We start from the raw sequence: 22411 nt of genomic DNA, 5'->3' as shown, positions 1-22411 counted from the left end.
ATGGCTGAAGAAAGGCCTAAAGGACTCATTGCTATAAAGAGACTCGAGAGAAGGGAGAAGGCTCAAGTAACGAAAAAGTTGAGAACTAAAAACTTAGAAGAGAGAAGGGAAAAGAAGAGAAGTGAGAAGGAAGATGAGATGAGGAGAAGAATGAAGAACTAAGAAGACAGAGAAAAGGAAAGGAAGGAAGAAGGAAGAGGGAGGTTGGAGATGTTGAGAAACCCTTCACCTCCAATTTGCGTTTTTGTGTTTTTGTGTTTTGCGCTTAGGGTTTGCAGCCCCAAAAAGGGGCGCCATCCTAGACTAGTTGTGTCTATTTATAGGCCGCTCTCTCATTCATTCCTCACGGCTGATTCATTTAGTCCGTCACCTCTTTTCTCTAGCCTCTCCACTGCCCTCACACCCCTTCAAGAGGACATTGCAGTTCATGGTTCGTGGCTGTCATCATCATCTTCCTTGTGCTACAGCACCCTTGTTCCCTTGTATCACATTCACTCCATGATTCAGATCTTCATCATTCAATTCATCAGAGTTTTCTCTCTCTTCTCTTCTCTTCACGTTTGCCAAGTTCACTCCGTGTTCCTCCCCACAAACCCTGAAAACTGAAATAAAAATGGCTGAAGAAAGGCCTAAAGGACTCGTTGCTATAAAGAGACTCGAGAGAAGGGAGAAGGCTCAAGTAACGAAAAAGTTGAGAACTAAAAATTTAGAAGAGAGAAGGGAAAAGAAGAGAAGTGTGAAGGAAGATGAGATGAGGAGAAGAATGAAGAACTAAGAAGACAGAGAAAAGGAAAGGGAGGAAGAAGGAAGAGGGAGGTTGGAGATGTTGAGAAACCCTTCACCTGCAATTTGCGTTTTTGTGCTTTTGTGTTTTGCGTTTAGGGTTTGCAGCCCCAAAAAGGGGGCGCCATCCTAGACTAGTTGTGTCTATTTATAGGCCGCTCTCTCATTCATTCCTCACAGCTGATTCATTTAGTCCGTCACCTCTTTTCTCTAGCCTCTCCACTGCCCTCACACCCCTTCAAGAGGACATTGCAGTTCATGGTTCGTGGCTGTCATCATCATCTTCCTTGTGCTACAACACCCTTGTTCCCTTGTATCACATTCACTCCATGATTCAGATCTTCATCATTCAATTCATCAGAGTTTTCTCTCTCTTCTCTTCTCTTCACGTTTGCCAAGTTCACTCCGTGTTCCTCCCCACAAACCCTACTGTCTCGCTGGGACGTCATCTCTTGACATGGTATCAAAGCTGGATCTGCTCACCTGGCAGCGAAGATCCTTCGCTCCAATGAAGGCAAAGACCGGTGGCGGGTTCGGCATCCACTTCTCTTCTTCTTCTGCTGCATCAAAATCTCGTTTTTGCAGATTTCACGTGTTTCAGCTTACTGCCCACACCCCATTCGCAGAGGACATCGCAGTCTCAGCTGTCCATTGGCATCATCTATAGCCTAGCGCCTGTTTCCAGCCTTCCACCCGCAGTTTGCAATTGTTTACAGCAGAGTGACAGTTGCTAATCACTCTCCATTCAGAAAACAATCTCGTTTTTGCAGATTTGAGGTATTTCAGATTGTTGCCCACACTCCAAACGAGGAGGACATCGTGGTCCAAGCTGGCCATCGCTGTCTACAACAATCTGGCACCTGTTTCCAGCCTATCACACACTATTCGGAGCTGATTTCAGCATATGACTGTTGCTGCTGTTTTTTCCTGCGTTTTTAGTTTCTCTCTCTCCCGCTGCCTGCGTTTTTTGTCTTTTCTCTCCTGCAGGCTATCCTGCCTGCGTTTTTAGACTTTCTCTCACCTACTGCCTGCGTTTTTAGTCTTTCTCTCTCCTCACCAGCATTTTTCTACTAGTTGCAACCTCTTACTGTTGGTCGCATCCTCCTCCCACTGGCAACTCACTTCTAACCCTTCCACTACCCTCCCACCCCTTAAGGCGGACATTGCAATTCGTGCTTCACATTGCCCTACCATCCCTTGAGGCGGACATTGCGGTTCGTGGTTCATGGTGGCTGACTTGTTCCTTCTTCAGCAAGGCACACTAGTATCCATGGCTTCTTTACCAACAAATGTCCAGACTACTGGGTGCTCCTACTGTGGCATCACCAGACACACCGCTAATGCTTGCCGACTTCAACCCTTGCTCCCCGCCCCCCGGAGTATATGTGTCTTACACCAAGCACTCCTTGTGCCACCTCTCCTTTCTGGGCCACAGAGATCGTTCTGCATCGGCCATCAGAGTACTATGCTCAAGGCAATAAGATGCATCCGATGAGCGCTAGGTCCTTTCGAGCACATGAAGGATCGATCGACGCTACGACCTCCTAGAGATCGTCGCAATGCCAGAGGTAGTCTTTTCCCACTTATTTTCAGGTACAATGGCTTCCACGACCTACAAATCTACAATCTGCTCCACCAAGAGACTGTGATTGTTTGATACCGTCTCCTCGTCAGTCCGCTTCTTCGAGAGACAGTGGCTTCTCGACTCCTTCCTCTTCTTCGGCTACCCAGTCCGCTCCACTGAGAGACAGCGACTATTGCCCACCTCTTGCTCATTCTGAGCCCCACCCTTCCCCACCCTCGACTACTCAGGTTCGAGAGGCTGCCTCTAGGAGCTCTTCAGCACGACTAGCGGCACTTCCTTCGTCATCAAAAATTTCGGAGTCCGTAATCCATGAGGTTTTAGATTCCCTATCTACTTTAGAGGGGGATTCAGAGAGGGATATTATTTCTTTGCTCTCAGAGGGGGCATCTATTTCTTCTTCGACTTCAGCGGGGGCCCCTCCATCTCTCACCTTAGAGGGGGAACCTACTCCACATGAAGTTCTTCACCCATCCTCTACTTTCTTAGGGTGGCTCTCTTCGACTAGTCATCTCTTCTACTGATACCCAAGATCTTCAGACACCACCTAGATCAGGACCTCGGAGGTTCAGCCGCGACTTGGTGACGAGGCCTTTGTATTCCTTCCAGCATGGCTTCACGGAGCTAATGGCTTCTCTCCCGAGGTTGAGTTTTGGGTTTTCCAGTTCACTCTGTCTATTGTTCTTTACTGCAGGTTCCCTTTCCAGTGGAAATCTTGGATCTTAGGGATCCTCTACATCTTCTTCCTCCTCTTCTCTTCTTGCCTTGGTCACTTGGTCAGCATGGAGCCACCTCCCGAGATCGAGTACGGGCATATCCTTATGGTTCTCGGCACCACGCAAAGTTTGACATTCCTCCTATGCATTGCATATTTTCATCATCTTTGTACTAGGGCGCTTGGGCAAGTGAACAATTTCCCCACGAGGGACACTGTCCAAGTGGCACCTCCTGCATAAGCATTGCATCTCCACCTCTCTCTTCTCTTGTTCCCCTTTTTGGGCCTGAGGGGGTATTGAGAAACCCTTCACCTGCATTTTGCGTTTTTGCATTTCTGCGTTTTGCGTTTAGGGTTTGCAGCACCAAAAAGGGGCATCATCCTAGACTAGTTGTGCCTATTTATAGGCCACTCTCTCATTCATTCCTCACAGCTAATTCATTTAGTCCGTCATCTCTTTTCTCTAGCCTCTCCACTGCCCTCACACCCCTTCAGGAGGGCATTGAGGTTCGTGGTTCGTGGTTGTCATCATCATCTTCCTTGTGCTACGGCACCCTTGTTCCCTTGTATCACATTCACTCCATGATTCAAATCTTTATCATTCAATTCATCAGAGTTTTGTCTCTCTCCTCTTCTCTTCTCCATGTTTGCCGAGTTCACTCCGTGTTCCTCCCTACAAACCCTATTGTCTAGCTAGTACGTCATCTTTTGACAAAAGGAAGAGAGATGAGGTGAATCGTGATGGAGCTGGCAGCTGTAGGCGGGCAAGAACAGATCGGAAGCAACGAGGGTAGCAAACCGGACTAGGAGCCGTTGCAGGAGGGCACAAGCTGATCAAGAGTGAAATGAGAACACAAGTGAAATAAGGCACAAGCCCGTAGGGGCAAGAGGACAAGTGGTATGCCACGTGGCATTCCCCGTCCACTTTCGGACAAGGAACGTTTCACAACTAGAGGACGCAATTCATGGCAGTGTCGTGTCAGGGATGGCTTTTCGGCGTGCCAAGGGGCCGTTCTAGTCGTTTCCTATTTCTATGCGCCTAGGCCTAGATAGTAATGGGCTGCAATTGGTGGTGATGGCTGGACAATAGATGGTAGGTGGCTGATGACTGAAATCTACACAATAGAGTGACAAACCTACACAAACAAATGAGACTGAATGGTGGGCAACCTATCTATTTATAGATGTTCAAGGGTGCCCCAAAAAATTAGGATTTTGGGAGCAAATGGAACTACATTGAACTTTTTTTTTCCCCTCTTGGGTAAAAAGTGAATTTTAGGGGTGGCAACTGATTAAACAGCCCATAAGATGGAAGTAGGGATGGTATACCCAACACATCACAAAACAATATGAGCTTACCCAACCACTCGAGGATGTCAATGGCGAGAGAAAGGTGATGAAGTATCATGTGAAGAAGATGGTGGTGTAATCCGCCGGTGGAAACAACTTAGGATTCCTCCAGTGGTGCTTTGCACAATGGGATGCATAGTATGCTAAATGTTGAAGAATGCTCATGCAGCACGTGCCACTTGGACAATGTCCCTTGTGGGAAAATTGTTCACTTGCCCAAGCGCCCTAGTACAAAGATGATGAAATCATGCAATACATAGGGAAAGGTACAACAGGGGAGAAAGACCCATGTCAAAGATAAGTGTCGAAACCTGTAGAATACCAAGAAGAGTAAGAAACCCCTCTCAACCTAGATGTCGATGCCGAAGAAGGAAGAGAAGTCTAAGGATGTCGGTCTTTATGTGATATCAAAAACCTTGTGGATGAAAATAATGAAGCATCCCTATTCGAAAAGCAAGGATAGAAGTAACTGCCATGATAGCATCAAGAGAGATGTTGCATGATCCACTGTGAGAGGGAAAGCCTCAATGCTAGTAGAAGAGCAAAACTCGCGCATCTCCTATCTCTAGCTTAGAAAGGAAAAGTGTAAGCCTACATGCTAGCCCTACAATGAAATACAAAACCCTACAAAAGAGATCAAAATCTACAAGTGCAAATGTGAGTAGTAATATGCTCCAAAAAACAAAATTCAAAATAAAAGAAAGCAAAGCTAAGTGCAATGCAAACAGTATGTAAGTATGCAATGAAAGTCTAAAAAGAAAAAGGCTAAGTGTGTGGCCACCATCGCGTACAATAAGGCAGGGAAGTAGTCCTAGAAGGTGCAATGAATGCCCTAGGAATGAATGCGTAAAGTGCAATAGGTGAGTCACTGGCATACTAATCAACCAATTCTTTAGGAGTAGTGAAGGAGATAGACTACTGAGACTGTCCGCATGCCACATATCCAATAGCCGCTGGGACAGATGGAGTAGATGGCACAACAGCAGGAGTATAGCCCCACTAGATTGGCCATCCAGAGTGAGACAATCACAGCAGTCTGCTATGGTTTTCGAAGAGCAGAAGACCTTGAACCTTGGTATAACACTCCTGATCTCCAACAATGTGTGCCAAATCTATTTCACTTACGAATTTGCTGCCAAAGGGGTCATGCTTTTTTGTTTCCATCGAAGGAGGTGATGTCACCCTTATTTTAGACAGCCTTTGCGTTGTGCAAGTTTTTGCCATCATTGGCTTTCTCCCCCGAAGAAGAGGCGATCAACCTCACCCCTCTGAATGGATATGTATAGAGTACTTCTTGTGGACTTAATCATGCAGCCTCGTGTAACGTAAGAACCGACACTTGAACTCATAAAGGTCGGCAATCTAGGTAGTCAAATAATGTGCTAAATAAAATGGAAGTATTTGTTGGGCAACTTGCTCAAGAAGAACGTGACCTGCTGACTTTGGGAAGCCAGTAGTAGAAAACTCGTCGAGTAACCGTCGATATTCAACCAACTTGACTTTGAAATCATCCCCTTCCTTAGTGGAAAACTCTTGAAGCTCAAAATCGAGATTGATACGTTGAGTGCAATCTCAAGCTACATAGCGGTCAATGAAATGACTCCAATGCTAAGATGCGAGGGGAAAATGCAGTAATTGAGAGTGGAACTCATGTAACTCCTCAGCTATGGCATTGCGGGCTCTCCATTGACGAATGTAATCAAGGTGAGCTAATTGAGGGTCCGCGGTACCAATAATGAGGTCCCAAAGTCCCTAAGATTTGAGCACTTGTTGCATGAAGTTCGACCAAGTGGTGAAATTCGACCCATTAAAACAAGTCTTATCCATAAAGGCATTCTTGGCCATTCCAACAGGAGTGGTAACGCTAGGAGATGGAGAAGGTGTGTAATGGGGGTAGGGTGGATAGGGAGATGGAGTGGAGTACACTTGGAAAGTAATCCCAGAGTGCCCACCATGCATATGAGAAGTGTGTATAGCGGATCCAAATGTAGTCAAGGGCAAATTGGGTATGGGCATGGTAACTGCCTGTGGAGCCCATGGTGGAGAGATAGGGATACGGCAAGCAATGGATGGAAATCCCTCCATAGGAGTGACCCAAGGGATGTGTGACGATAGTCCATAAGCAGAGGATGGATATCCTTACGTCTAAAAGGTCGTGTGGGGGGCTTGTGAGTGTCCGAGGGTAGTGAGAGGGATGCCCATCACAACCGTCGCATAGTGGAAGAATGGGGTAAAGTGGGGGTAGGTGGAAGATACAATGTTAAAGAGTGACATTTCCCCTATCGATGCACCAAAAGGTGGAGTGAATGGAGGATAGGTAGATGGTGGGATGAAAAAAGAGAAAGTGTTAGGAGCAAAGATCGAAGATCCAACCCCTAGTGTCCTTTGAGCAGAAGTGGAATGTAATCCAAGATTTTGGAATGAATATGTGAGTAGATCAAAATGTGGAGAAGATAGTGGTGGAATGGGAGGGAGTTGAGAAGTGCGGTTTACTTGCTCAATTGAAACTAATGGGAGAGACATACCTAATGAAGGGTATCTGCTTCAAGAGCCTCCCCTGTTAAAGCAAAAATATTGAAAACCATCTAACTCTTGCACACCAAAAGGAGAAACAAGAGAGGATTTTGGCTCATACAACCCAAAAGGATTATACTCACCTGACATAAGGCCTAGCTGAGATAAAGGAGATGGATCGCCAGATGCACTGAATGTCGTGGTTCGTCCAAGATCATAGAGATGGCTAGTCTCACCACTCGGTCCACACAAAGTAGTAGCACTCATTGGAGGAGTGTAAAGTGAACTATATGAGATGCGCAAGTACTCCTCAAACTCTTCCATCTATAAGATGATCAAAACAAGAAAAAGAAGATGGTAATGGTGAAGCCATGTCTACCTCCTCCTCCAGACCATAATGCCTTCTTAGAGCCTCTAATGATGAAGAAGCTTGATAGCACGTCGTAAGATCCGAAGAAGAAGATGCCTAAGACATTATGAGTCATAATTGAGTTGCATGTGAGTCTCGCACAAAGATTAGCCAGTCTTTACAATCACCGTAGGATACTCTTTTGAAGAGCACCGGCTCTAATACCATGTGAAGATATGCTAGGGTTTGCACTGAAGAAATACTTTGAAAGTCTCCTCTATTAAAGCTAACATACTGAAAACCATCCTGCTCTAGCACACCAAAAGGAGAAACAAGAGAGGGTTTTGGCTCGTACAAGCCAAAAGGGTTATACGAACCTGACATATGGCCTAGCTAAGATAAAGGAGATGGATTGCCAAACACGCCGAATGTCATGGTCCCTCCAAGATCAAAGAGATGATCAGTCTCACCAATCAGTCCACTTGGAGTAGTAGCACTTGTTGGAAGAGTGTAAACTAAACTATACAAGATACGCAAGTACTCCCCAAACTCTTCATCTGTAAAATAACCAAAATGAGAAGAAGAAGATGGTAATAGTAAAGGTGTGTCTACCTCTTCCTTGAGACCATAATGCCTTCTCAGAGCCTCCGATGATGGAGAAGCTTGAAAGGGCATCATAGTATCCAAAGAAGAAGATGCCTGAGACATTATGAGTCAAAATCGAGTCACATGTGAGTCTTGCACAAAGACTAGCCTCCACAATCACTGCAGGATACTCTTTAGAAGAGCATCGGCTCTAATACCATATGAAGATATGCTAGGGTTTGTACTGAGGAAACATAGCATTTACGACCAAGACTAAAACACAAAGACTCAGATAGAGACGAGCAAAACTTAAACCCTAAACACAAAACGCAAACGCAAAAACTCAAAACTCAAACACAGAGACAAGCACAGAGAGAAGAAACTCTAAAGTGAATGAATACTATAAATGAATGTAAGAGTGTACAGAATGCCCAAGAGCAAAGCAATGTAATATCGGAGAGGAAGATCCACCAGAGACAAATCCCAAATGCAATGACCACCAGTCAGAGTGCAAGAAACACCAAATGCCAGTCACCAAAGTGTCAAGGAACTGAAGCGACAACGAGAGAGATGTTTATTTCTGTAGACAGCCTACTGGACAACAAAAACGTAGGTACTACAGCAATTGCCTGGTGGGAGAGATGGCAACAACTTGTCGCTTAGCACCAAATGCTGAAAACGCAAGCTAATTAGGTGCTATGATGACGCAACAAATAATGATCTCCACACAACAGGGCAATGGCTGAAAAGAGATCACCTAGGGCTGGATAGTGATCGGCTGCAAATAGCGGTGATGGTTGGACAATAGATGGTAGGTGGCTAATGACTAAAATCTGCATGGTCTAGTGAAAAACATATACAAAAGGATGAGGCTGAATGATGGGCAGCCTGTCTATTTATTGATGTTGAAGGGTGCCCCAAAAAATTAGGGTTTTGGGGGACCATTGAAACTCTCTTGAACCGCGTACCAAATTTGTGTTTTTCATTAATTAAGCGTGTTTTGGGACTGTTAAAAAATGCTGATCAGTTGTAAAGCGTGTTCTAGCTCAACATTTACAATATTTTGACCTAGCATCTAATCAATGGGTACACTTGCCCAATCACTATGTGGCTCAAGATAGGACTCGCAACATAAATTGTGATTATGAGCTCAAAGAGTTCAATATATCAAGCCAAGATGATCTAAAATGTCTGAGTATTAGTGTTTACCGCTGAGTTTGCCATCATTGAAACCACAAAGTCCAATGATGAAAAAGTCACCTTGTTCCTTAATAAGTTACCTCCAAAATATTTCAACTTTATGTAAGAGTCATATTCTTGTCTTCCTTACCAACTTTCCATGAATTTGAGTGTCATTTGATGCATCACACACATTGTTTCTTTTGGATTGTCTAGAAGGCTCAAATTCTCAGTTATATTGATCTAAAGAGTTCGTTATTACAACAAGATGTACACAAAACTACTATTTGCACTTTGTTTGGTCTTTATGAATTCTTGATGATTTCTTTTGGATTAACAAATGCACCATCCACCTTCAATGACATGATAAAGCACACTTTTAGAGATCATTGACAATATATTGATAGTTTTTTCAATGATATCATTGTGTACAACAAGAGGTGCATCATCATGTAAAGCCAACATAACAAACAGAGAGAAAATGCAAAGTGTCTAGCAACACATTGAACACAATCTATATCCGATCTATATCATAAGTGGAATCCTTGTTGGGAGGCAGGAGATGAAGGCCCAAGGGGGAGAAAGTGATGGAGGAGTATGTGGAGGAGAATGAGGACAAGGAGGAGGAAGAAGAGATGAGATGGAAGTGGAGGAGGATGAGGTGGTGGGGTGCACAAGAAGGGTGTGAAAAAATTGCAAGTTATAAAAGAAAAACAGCCCACATGTTTCTTTCAAAACCCTTCAAAAAGATATCGTGAAACGGAGTAGGAAGAGATGGAGGAGTATGAGGGGATGAGACGAGCAAGGAGCAAGGTGTGGAAAAAACACAGGTTGTAAAAGAAAAACAGACTGTATGGTTTTTTGTTAATAAAAGAAACGCTATGACAAAATTTTGTTTCATAAAAACGTTTTCATTGCACAATCCCATTTCATGAAACAAAACAAAATGAAACGAGTGTTTTGAGGTTTTGTGTTTCGCCAAGGCGAAACAAGTTCTTTGCTTACTATGCAGTATATTGAGAATGAATACATGAAAATGCTAACCACCCCTCTTAGACCCTAAGAGTGGCTGAAGGCCAAGGTGGTGCGTATGTTGAAGCATTTAAGATTGTGATAGAGGCTTCGTAAAGATATCCATTGCATTGTCCACTCTAGGACAATGGACCAACTACAACTCGAAATCCAAGATCTACTCTCAAACATACAAGTATTGAACCTCTATTTTCTTTGTGTGAGCATGAAACACCAAATTTTTGGCAAGAGCAATGGCACTCTAATTGTCAACTTGAAGTTAAGTAGGTCCCACCAAAGGAAATCCAATCTCTACAACAAAGCCATAGAGCCCAAGTGAACAACACGACTCGATGTCACCAACCAAATCTACATCACTCCATCCTATAAGAGTGGGCCCCTCTCGAATTAAAATCCCGGAGGATCGAGTTCCCTAAAGATACCGTAAGATGCGGAGAGTGGCTCACCAATGAGCCTAAAGGGGAGTCCTCATGAAAGAAGACAAACAAAGCTACCACAAAAGAGATGTTGATCGAGTATGGATGAGCCAAACGAGTCTTCTACACCCCCTAGGGTAGTTGGGGTACAAGGATTTAGTGCTGGTCATGCAAATGCATCTCATAGTGCTGGTTATCATGGAGATGCAACATATTATAGGCTGAAATTGCCTCCACACTAGCAAATACACAATGCCTTTCATGTGAGCTTACTAAGGTCTTTTCATGGTGATGTGCCAAAGGATGTATCTCTTGAAATTCAGCCCGAGATCTTTTCATGGTTATGTGAGCTTACTGAGGTCTTTTCATGGTGATGTGCCAAAGGATGTATCTCTTGAAATTCAGCCCAAGGTTGACGAGCTAGATGAGATATTGGCACATGAGCAAATATTGAGACACAGTGAAAGATCAAGGGTAAGATTTCCAAACGGTATTTAGTGAAGTTTCAGAACAATTCACCAATGGATGCCAAATGGATGGAGGAGGGTGACTTGGCAAACCATCCTCAATTCTTTCAACTTTACCTTGATGCTTTCCAATTAGAGTTGACTTTGGATCGAGCTCGGTCAGATTCATTAGAGCACGGATCCAAAGTATTATCTAATACTCTTGAGGGAGCTAGCACCTCCACTCCTCACTAATAGGCAGCTCTAGATGTAGTGGACCTCGAATGTATTCAGTGTCAAAAATAACAGGTATGATCTGATACCATGTCAAAATAAGCGACAATGCAAAGAGAGAGAGAGTAGGGTTTCCACGGAGTAACACAGTGTGTGTACAGCAAACACTGAGAGAGAAGAGAAACTCAGAAACACAAAAAGAACACAATGATGATGCATTGAATCATGCTATGAGAAGAAAAGTTGATAGAGCAAAGCCAAAGCTCAAAAGATAAGTGCATTGTCCCGTCTAAATTAGGCCGCAGCACCTATGGGAATTTGCACAGTGCAGGGAGCAAAACGCAATCCTCTGTGCAATGGGCTATTGAAGTAATCACTAGAAGGTGAAAAACAGTTGTCGAGGGAGCAAACCACAGTCTGATGATGCCGTCGGAGATGTGAAAGATGATTACCACAGTCGAGGGAGTGAACCATGGTCCTTTAATGTCGTGTAGTGACATGGGTAACAAAGCGCAAATCCCAAAGTGGCGGAGTTGTCAAACGTAGGGAGAGCAACCCAAATGACGCCAGGTGGATAATGATAACACTAGATGATGAAAGATGAGCCCGGCTGCAAAAACGTAGGTCCCAGTAGCCTTTGTGATAGACGAGTGACGACAAGTGATGGAGGAGGAGCCAAGCTGCAAAAACGCAGGTCCCAACAACCCTTGTGATAGACAAGTCACAAAATCACTAATGCTCGATGATATAGACTGTCGCCAAAGGCTAGGATACTGACGCCATGTTGGAGATGATGATGCTAGGCAAGTAGAAGTCCTCCAGACTGAAGAACGCAAGTGAAGGTGGAGCCTCATGGAGAAGGGTGACGATGCGAAGCAAATGATGGTAACAGGTGGAAGATGCTCCAAACACAAGGCCTGATGCTAAAATAGAGCGCCTGAAGCAAAAGAGAAAGGATAAAGGCAGCCATAAGCCACGAACCACAATGTACTCTTGAAGAGATGTGAGGGCAATGTAAGGAGCTAAGAAGAGAAGGGAAGTGGTGGTGACCGAAGAACGTGAAGAATGACTGAAGAGAGAGTGGTTAGACTAAATGAAGTGACTGCCTATTTATAGACATAAGCTATCTAGGGTCGTAGACCACTGTGTGGGCGCCCACTCGCAACCTGTCTTTCTTCTCTAATGAGCAGGATCTTTGGCTCTTTGAGCTCTTGCACTCTAATACCGTGTCAAAAATAACATGTATGATCTAATACCATGTCAAAATAAGAGAGTGTGCAGAGACAATAGGGTTTGCGGGGAGTAACACAAAGTGTGTACAACAAACACTAAGAGAGAAGAGAAACTCAAAAACACAAGAAGAATGTAATGATGATGCATTAAATCATATTGTGAGAAGAAAACTTGATACAGCAGAGCCAAAGCTCAAAAGATAACTACACTATCCTATCTAAATCAAGCGGTAGCACCTGTGGAAATCTGCACAATAAAAGGAGGGAAACGCAATCCTCCAAGGAGGCAATGAGAAGGGTGCCGACGCCAAGCAGATGATGGTGATACCAGGTGGAAGATGCTCCAAATGCAAGGCGTGATGCTGGAACAGAACGCCTGAAGCAAAAGAGGAAGGGTGAAGGCAGCCACAAGCGACAAACCACAATGTCCTCTTGAAGGGGTGTGAGGGCAATGGAAGGGACTAGGGAGAGAAGGGAAGTGGTGATGATCAAAGAAGGTCGTTAAGAATGACTAAAGGGAGAGTAGTTAGAATGAATGAATGGACTGCCCATTTATAGGCATAAGCTATCTAGGGTAGCGCACCACTATGTGCGCACCTATTGAAAAAGTGGCCAAAATGTGGACACCAACCCTTTTTGGGGTTGTTAGTGTGAAACCCTAAATGAAGTATGTAAATTGAAAAAGTGATTTCTTAACATTTAGCATACATTCAAGATACTATAGCTAACAATATGTTTGCCAAGAAATATCACTATTCAATGCACTAGTCACTATGTTTGGTATGCATATGGTATGGTTTATTATCTACAGCTCTGGAACTGTACATTTGCATCAATTCATGCTCCCTGTAGCATCAGTTATTATGATCAACATTGGATCAATAGCTTTTGACCATTACAGACTATTTATCTTATACTGATCTGCAGTAAATGGTCATTAGTTTTTAGTGGTATTTAGCTGATTGTATGGACAGCAGTATGTGTATTATGTCGCTGATGTTTCATCCCTGATTTATGCTATACTATGGTTTGGTTTTGCCAAATAACTTGAGCTCATGAATATTGGAGGTATCCCAAGATATTCTGGCAATGTTTCTGAGATTCTTAAGGAGTCTTATGCTATGTTATGCTCGCTTGCAATTTTCAGCATGTGTTTGGCAATAGCATGGTTTGGCAACAATGGCCAATGTTGTCTTTACTCTGATGCCTTGTGGAAATTCCACTATATACTTTGCTTTTGATGCATCTAACAGTGCAATGAGGGACAATTGCAAGGATTTCAAGGGGGAGGACTGTCACAAGCAGGTGAATTTTTATTTACTCTATTTAGCATTCGGATTAATTTTTAATCAGGTATTTAAGTATGTTTTGCACATGTCAAGTACAACTAAGATTATTTCATATTTACAAGCCAAGGACTTGAGGAAATCAATGGATGTCAAAGGCAAAAGTTGTCGTAATGTTGTACAGATCCTAGGTGGTATCTGGTGCCAGAAATAAGCGCCAATTGGTAACACTAGGGATTTGGCATTTAATGGTACTTAATGCCGACCCAGTGGCTAAAGAAGACTCAAGAACACTTGGGAGATGAATTGGCCTAGCCAATATAATTGTTGGTTGGTCAAACGAATTTTTTGAGTACTTAAATAATTATTAAATTAATTTTTAAAATTTTAAAGCTAAAAATTTATTTAATAAAGCAAATAACGATGGAAAATGAGATTAGAAGGCTGCCACTTGGTAAAACTTGGAAATACATTTTTGAGGCTGAGAGAGAGAGAAAGAGAGAGAGAGAGAGAGAGAGAGAGAGAGAGAGGGTCATTACAGCCTTGTGCAAGCTAAGAGAGATAGAGAGAGAAGGCTAGCATAGTTGCTACAACAGTTGACAGGCCATTTCCAGCTAACAAGAGACCCTCTTAGAGCAAGTGACATGCCCTAAAGAGACTACAACAATAGGTGACAGCAACTCGAGGATTGTTTCAACCAACATCATATTTGGTGTGTTCTAAGATAATTTCAGGGTTGTCTAAACAAGAGCAGCAATTGATTTCTTCCATTTTCTCACAATCGAAGTCTGAATTTTCTCTCTAATCGGCATTCTCTCTCATCCTCCAAACATTTGCCAGCCTTGCTCTGAAGATCTCAGCATTCTAATCCCTAGAGGCAAAGAAATTGTATTTTTCTCTGCTGTAAACCCTAATTTACAGCAAAAATTAGGATTTGACAACAACCTCGGGGAAGTGTGCCAAAAGATTGAAGCAAACTTGAATTTTCAAGGATGAGAATTAATTCTTAGCAAGATTCAAGCGAGGGACCAGCCAACATTCAAATTTGGGAAAATTTTCATTTCCCAAGGAGTTAGTGAAGGCCAATTGACCAACCAAAACAAGGGGCAAATCAATTTGAAGACTTGCCGGTCATTGTTGACAACAAATGTTGGGGATAAAGGCACCTATGCCTAGCCGCCCATGTATTGGTTACACTAAGAGTACCCGCATAGCCACACACCTCTACACTACAGATGGCAGGCGCCCATCACTGTCACTTCATTCTTTATTCTTTCAGTGACATTTGAATAAAGGAAAAGGGGTCACACATTGTGACTATTGGAGTTCCCACATTCTGTGTCTCTCTCTCTCTCTTGCTCTCATGCAAGACTAGAAAACATCTTTGGAGGCTAAAGAGTGCCATTCAATGCATTTCAACCTACAAGAGAGAGGGAGTAGAGGTTGTTGGTCTAATCTACAGTCATTGGAAGACCTGAGGCAATCAAGGGCAAGAGAAGACCCAATTGGAGCAAGCAACAACAATTCTAGCCTTCTCAAAAGCTGGCGACAGCAATCAAGGCCTTCTTGGCAACTGCTGACAGCATTAAATGTTGTCTAGTACAGGCAGCAACAATCAGATTTTAGGCCTTTCTCGCGAAAATTTCTTGAATTTCCCTCTTTTGGCATTTCCCCCACCTTCTCCAACTTGTGCCCAATCAATCTCAGCATTTCTCAACCTTTTGGATCAAAATTCAATCAAATTTGGTGGACAACATAGAGATCTCTATTGTAAACCCTAAATTTTCAAGAAATTAGGATTTGATAGCCACCTAGGGACCCATGCCAATTGGTGAAGGAATTGTACACTGAATTCAGCTGAAATTTGTGTAGTTGTCAGGGAAATCCGATACCAGCCCATTCATTCTACTTTTGGGGTAGCATTTGGCCAGTTGAAGGTTCCGTTTATGTAAGTCTTGGGTGAAAAATCAAATTGGCCCAAATTGATTGCTGATTGTTGCTACAGCAAAGAGGCTGAAGGCATTGTATGTTGAATTAAGCACCTGAAATTTGTGTAGTTGTCAAGGAATTCAAATGCCAACCCATTCATTCTACTTTGGGGTAACATTTGGTTGTTGAAGGTTCCGTTTATGCAAGTCTTGGGTGAAAAATCAAATTGGCCCAAATTGATTGTTGATTGTTGCTACAACAAAGAGGCTTTTGGAACAACAAAGGAAATTGTCAACTTGTACTCGTTCCATTAGCAATCAAGTTAAAAAAATACCCAAAGGGGTGCCAATTTTGGGGCCAATAGAGTATCCAATGTCCGAGATTATTAAGGTAATTTGTGCATTTTAGGTTATATTCAATTCCTGATTGTTGTAATTAAGTGCTTAAATCAAGGAATTGCCACCTTTTCCAAGAAGGAAGGCTGGTTTCACTCTAAGTTTTCCTTTTAAAACGTTCTTATGTCTCTCTCTCTCTTCTTCTCGTGTTGTGCAATCATTACAGCAGACGCTTCCATCACTCCACCCACTTTTGACACGAGCAACCCAACTAGACACTAGTAATGGATAGCATCTATAAAAAAATCACATGTAGTAGAAAACTTGGACTTGGGATCCATGGGGCAAGAAACAATCTTACAAGAAAGGCATACCAAAATCCATCCAAAGCTTAAGATGTACCCATAATCAAAAATAAAAATGCCTTGAAGAAATATAAACCTCAAGGTTAAGAAAGAAGTGAAGAAGACCAAGGTCTATCATGGCAAAGTTCTAGCTCAATATCTCCCACGTACAATCCACCTCCTATGAATGGCTACATGTCAAGATGAGATTATCCACATAACAATCCTAATCCACCAACCAAAAGTAGAAGTTGGGATCATGATCCAAGCATCAGAATGCTCAAGAAAAAAGCGGTCTATCCAATGATACCAAGCTCTATCGGCTTGCTTCAAGCCATAGAGAGCCTCACACAAGCAATATATAAAATGCGCTTTGCCAAGCATACTAAAGCCTGACAACTAATCCACATAAATCTATTCCATGATACGCTAAGTGTCCTCCATGATCCTGGTCATAAGGGGATCATTACACACACAAAGAACACCTAGTCCTATAATGTACTTTGGCAAATCTACAAGGTCCCTCTAGTATCTCTCAGAAACGAGTAACCCTAGACTCCTACATCAAACCCTGAAACCACTAAAGGACAACATATGGCTACTCACCTACGATGAATGCTTAGGCACCTCCAATACCTACAATGCACCTGCATCTAAAGGCAGCTCCTACTCGTCATGTAAAGGTAACACCCCAGTTGTAGGCTGAGTGGCCCTCAAAGAAGACTAACGGATAGAAGCCACCGAAGGAGGAGAGGGAGGAAAATGACGGGCGTGAGGATTGTTGCATTGTTAGAAGAGGAAGGGATGCAAAGAGGTATTCTAGAAGGAAGGGGCGGTATTGAAGGCATACAAGGAAGGGAGATCATTGAGAATTCACCTTTAATGCACCAACGGAGGGGGTGTCCAAAGAAGAGATAAGGGCCTCACCAAGGACAAACATCCCTGATCACCCCTACCTTGTTGGAATCGAGCTCATAGAACATGTATCCTTTGGTCACGTGACTATAACTAACAAACATGTGCCACTTGGACTTTGCATCGAGTTTCCCCCTCTTTTTCTTGTCAATATGAACGTAGGCATCACTTTCAAATATGTGAAAATGAGCAAAGGGCTTCCATCCAAAGAAAGCTTTGTAGGGAGCCATGTCCTATAATGCAACAATCGTAAACTTGTTGCAAATGTGAACCACTATAGGTACCACTTCAGCCTAAAGGGTATAAGGCAACCCTTGATGTTGAAGCATAGAATGGACCGTCTCCATCATGGTCTCAATGTATAACCATTTTGCGTGCCAAGCACCTTTCCTCCACTTTTGTTAAGTCTTTTCTTTTGCACACGTGCATCAATCATGCCCCACTCCAAGTTCTCAAAAAGTTCATAATCCCAAGTGGCAGAGGGTTACATGTAGCAACAAGTTTGCATCTTACATTCCAAGCCTCAATAGTTGATGTTTTATACCATTAGACCACACTCTACTAGCATCCACACCAAGCTATTCCAAGGCCTAAAGTCCAACCATGAGGAGCCAATCCCCTGTAAGTTACCCTATAGGGTTTTTCTTCACCTCGCCATCTTCCTTAGTTAATGGCTTGGATCCTCTCATTGGATCATTCATAGCCCCATTTAACTACTTTTTTAAAAAGATATAGCTTGTGTAGAGTCATAAGTATTCGCTCTTTTTCCAAAGAAACAGCCTAAAGAAGAAAAGAAAACTCAACCAAGTCTTGAAACTAGCAAACCTTAATTGCCCCCCTTAGTGCCTTTTCCTCGAAAACCATGATATTTCTCTTTGAAAGAAGTTTTCTACGACTATGACCAAGATGTTTCCTTCAAGCAAAAGACCACTCCTCTTCCAAACCCTAGTGCTCACCATGTCAAGCAAAAACAAAAGCAATGCACAAAGAAATCTCCAGATTTTAAGGCATGAAGGCAATAAGCAATACTAGTTAAAACATTTGGTTGTGTACAAAATGCGGACAAGTGTGGGTGCTGATGAGAGAGAGAGGCAGAGATTCCTCCACTTATAAGCAAATTTAGGCCTTGAAGTGACTGAGATGCCAAACCCTCAAAATGGCAAATATGACCATAACATACAAATACAATTTCCAATATGTGATTGACTCTCATGCAAAAGTTAACACAACCACACAAAAAAAGTCCATACAAACGTGTGCTTTCTAATGCAGATCAGGATATATACTTGCCACGATCACTAAATTACCAAATACTGACCGACGCTAGAACCAAAAATCGATTTTCATGTAAATGAAGACAATATACTGAGGCTGTTCAGCCAAGGGACTTTGGGAAAAATCAAAATTTACACTCACAATCTACACACCTTACAATTATGCGCACCGCTCAGGCTTGCAAAAATGAATATATATTCAAAGGAAGGCAGTGAGACTAAACCATGAGAGTGGAAAACGTGCATGCAGTGAGAGAAGCATATATACATGCCTTGCCAGGTGTATGCATGTTGTTGTGAACTCACGGTAGTCTGCCTTTGAGCTGCCCTTGATGCACTTGTACAGGCGATCAATCAAGCTCCTCATAGATATTGCGAGGGAGCTCATGGCTGAACCTCCAAGCGACTTGGTGTTGTATTAGTGAGACCAGCTACTGTGAAAGGGCTCAATTTTGCAAAGAAAAAGTCTGCTTTCATGGAGCTTGTGGCCTAGTTACACTAACAACGCTTTTGTTGCACTGGCTTCCCCTTGGATCAGTAGAAGGAGCTACTGTAGCTCAACTTAAACTGAAATTTCAGAAAAAGTCTCCTTTTACGAATTTTGCGGCCCAGTAATCGTAACAAAGGCCCCTCTTTTTGTTCCAACTGCTTCCTGTTCAGGGTTTCTCCCTGTTATTTCGGGGAACACCATGTCTGTAAACTGCAAGCTCTGCGTCTGTGCAGGAAAATGTTGATATATTGAGAAGCCCCAGTGAGATGGAACGAGAGGTGCCAACTGGTAGCCCGGAATTCCTTCCTGTCGCACAAAACCCTAATTACTGGCAGTCGAGCTCGTCCTGTGGAACGGCAGTTGGTGGTCTCTGGCCCAAACAGAGCCATGCAGGAAAATTTTCCATAAAGAAAAGTGCACACTTCCAGCATTAAAGATCTTTCCCAACTTGACAATTTTTAGATAGCTGTTGGTGTTCTCTGATTTTTAGTAATAACCTAAAACTGAAAATTCTAAAATGGTACATACTTATAAAAAATAGTTTGTACCCTTAGAGCTGAGCCACGCGCGTGCTAGTAAGTCCACTTGTGGTTAGCATGGCCACGCACGAACCAACGGCACCACCTAAATGAGAACAAAGAAGGCATTTGAGGAAGACCTATGAAGCTTCTGGGGTACTTGGGATCGTAAACAAAGCCTCCCTTCCTCAACTAACAACAAACTACAACAAGGTTAGAGTTGACCCACACAACTAACAAGTCTTTTCGACTTGCGTGTAACAAAGCCCTTAGAAGTCCCAAAATACATCTTTTGAAACCCATGCTTATTTTTCCAATTCTTAGTTTCAATATTTTTGTGATCTATCAGTATGGCCCATGAGAACATGTAGTAATGGTTGGGAGAGCTAGGCTATTCCTGAGGGGAATTTTAGCGCTAGCTAATTAGTACTTTGTATGTTTTTTCCTTGCTTTTTCTTCACAAGTGCTTGATTATTTCAATTCTCAACCATCAAAATTAGTAGAAGAGAAAAAGAAAAAACCAACACAAGGCTAGCCCATGATGCACACTCTCATTCAATTTGCTTTCTTTCAATGGGGTACTCAAAAAGTGGTAAGGGTTTCACAATGCAACTTCTTCAACTTTCTATAATTTTTAGCACAACTCCTTGGCATTTCAAAGTAGTGATGATAATGAGAACAAATAGTTATTTTACCTTGTAATCCCAAAAATCAATACCTTTTGCTTACACTCTTTCAAAAACATCGTGGAACAACCTTAAATCTCTCTCTCTCTCTCTCTCTCTCTCTCTCTCTCTCTCTCTCTCTCTCTCTCTCTCTCTCTCTCTCTCTCTCTCTCTCTCTCTCTCTCTCTCTCTCTCTCTCTCTCTCTCTCTCTCTCTCTCTCTCTCTCTCTCATGTGCACACTCTCCAAAAATCTTTGGTGAAGGATTTTATTAAAGGCAAAGAAGTTGTTCACACCATGATATAAACCGATACTTATTTCTAGTTCCAATTTCCTATGCTAGGTCACCTTAGCCAATTGCAATCTTGTATTTTCAAATAGAAATTATTCTAATTGGTATGACAAACTCTAGGTCAAAAGGGAGGATCATAGGGAATGGTCAAATTTTCCATAGGAAACTCTTTTACAAGTTGATGTTAAGTCCATATACAATTGTCTAGTTCTTGTGAATCAGCTCCATTTTTTGTTGTGATAGTCTAAGTGGTTATGTTTGCATAACAAAGTGTAAAATATAGCTTTTGACATAGTAAAAGATAGAAAACAATCCAAATTGAATAGAGAATAGGAGAGACCTCCCTCCCCCCCCCCCCCCTTTAAAAAAAACTAATATAATTAATGGCTTAAGGCTTTGTCCACCCATCCAATCCTACAAGCTTTTATGGTGACCCAGAGAGATGGTGGATATAGGATAGTGAGTGTAGAATATATGTAACTATGTTCAATAGTTATGTTGTATTTATATATATAAAAGCCTTATAAAAAGGTCAACATGGTAGGTGAGAAAAAGGTGGACCTATGAAGTGGATGGTAGGTGGATCCATAAAGTGGATGGTAGGTGAGGAAAAGGTGGATCCATAAAGTGAGAGGTTGAAAAGGGAGGTGGATGGAGTAGTGAGTGATGACTACATGTATAGGATATTATATATCCTCAATCAACATGTAAGATATAAAATCTTTTCAAACACAATCCCTCTCCTTGACTGACCACTCACATAGTTCACCTTCACTCACCACCAATGTGGTCCATCCAATCATCAACTACATCACCCAAGAATATTCCCTAAACCCCCATAATTATCTGGTCTCAAAGATTAGACCCCTTGTCTAAATTAAGAGCCATGCCAACACCCAATGCCCATCATGACTTCTCCTCATTTGGGGGCCTTATAACATTTTGGGCACTTGAAGCATAAGCAAATGACTACAATATGGGCATATGTGTGACTATTAACAGCACTATGCTTGTTGTTAGGGCCTTCAAATGTTAGGAAAATGATTGAATGCTTACCTTAAGTTGATCACTGAGGTGTTGGATTTACAAAATTGAGGTTCAAATGTTCAAGATTGCATACCAAGCTCAACATATTAGTCATGCAAAGTGAAAGCTAAAGCAAGAAGAGTCAAAAAGTTTATCAAGCTTGGAAGCTTAAGCTTGATCATTACACATTTATTAGGATCAAAGGATGGTAATGCTCATACATTGATCACATTGAATGGCTTAGATTGAATGCCACACTCACAATTAAAACTCGACCTCCCATATACTCCAAATTAACATTTAGTAATGAATCATACACATTTATACTGCATCTTATTTTTGTTATGGCTTTGGTAAAGTCTTAACCACCACAACTATTTGCGAACCTCCTAGCTTTTCCCCAAAGCTTCCAAGCAGTTTTTAGCTATTTCTAATTTGAATTTAGGATCAAGGTAATTATTTACAAAAGATCGAGCGTTGTGTGTGTGTGTGTGTGTGTGTGTGTGTGTGTGTGTGTGTGTGTGTGTCCTTATTACTTAGTTTATTTCAAGGTGCATATATGCGGTGTTGCATGTCCACACATGGAAAAACTACACAATCTCTACAGGATTTACATGAAGCAATAGTGGCTTATTGGAATAGTCTGAAATCTCTACTATAATGTTTAGATGACTTAATTCCCACTTTAGATGGATCCAAATATATATTGTGACTTATTTTAAAGGGAATAAGTCGTCCAAGACAAAATATGGATAAAAACAATGTGATTTATGAGAATCATCATTTTCGTCTATTTTTTATGGATTTTCATAATTATGTCCACGTTGTCTTGTCAACCAGATGGTTGCAATCGTTTTGAGTACCCGGAGTTCATATGACGAAGTTATGATCCCAACAAGTTACAGGGCAAAAAAAACAAAA

At 42.3% G+C, this 22411-nt stretch overlaps 1 protein-coding gene across 2 annotated transcripts in view; it reads right to left on the bottom strand.

The window, feature by feature from the left end:
- LOC148025059 (uncharacterized) overlaps window positions 1-19437 on the bottom strand; it is a 55062-nt gene extending 35625 nt beyond the window's left edge. The window contains exon 1 of one of the 2 annotated variants that reach the window (XM_087694762.1): window positions 18773-19437. In XM_087694762.1, coding sequence (XP_087550888.1) covers window positions 18773-18888 — 116 coding nt within the window. In that variant the 5' untranslated portion in view covers window positions 18889-19437. The remainder of the gene's footprint in view (window positions 1-18772) is intronic. The other variant, XM_087694761.1, reaches the window with a different exon arrangement.
- Window positions 19438-22411: the final 2974 nt, after the last annotated feature.

Source organism: Lygodium microphyllum, chromosome 15 (genome assembly GCF_053477565.2).
Source record: "Lygodium microphyllum isolate KBCC chromosome 15, Lygodium_microphyllum_v1.1.10, whole genome shotgun sequence".
NCBI lineage: Eukaryota > Viridiplantae > Streptophyta > Polypodiopsida > Schizaeales > Lygodiaceae > Lygodium > Lygodium microphyllum.
Note: the sequence above shows the minus strand (reverse complement) of the source record. Positions and strands in the feature narration are given on the sequence as shown.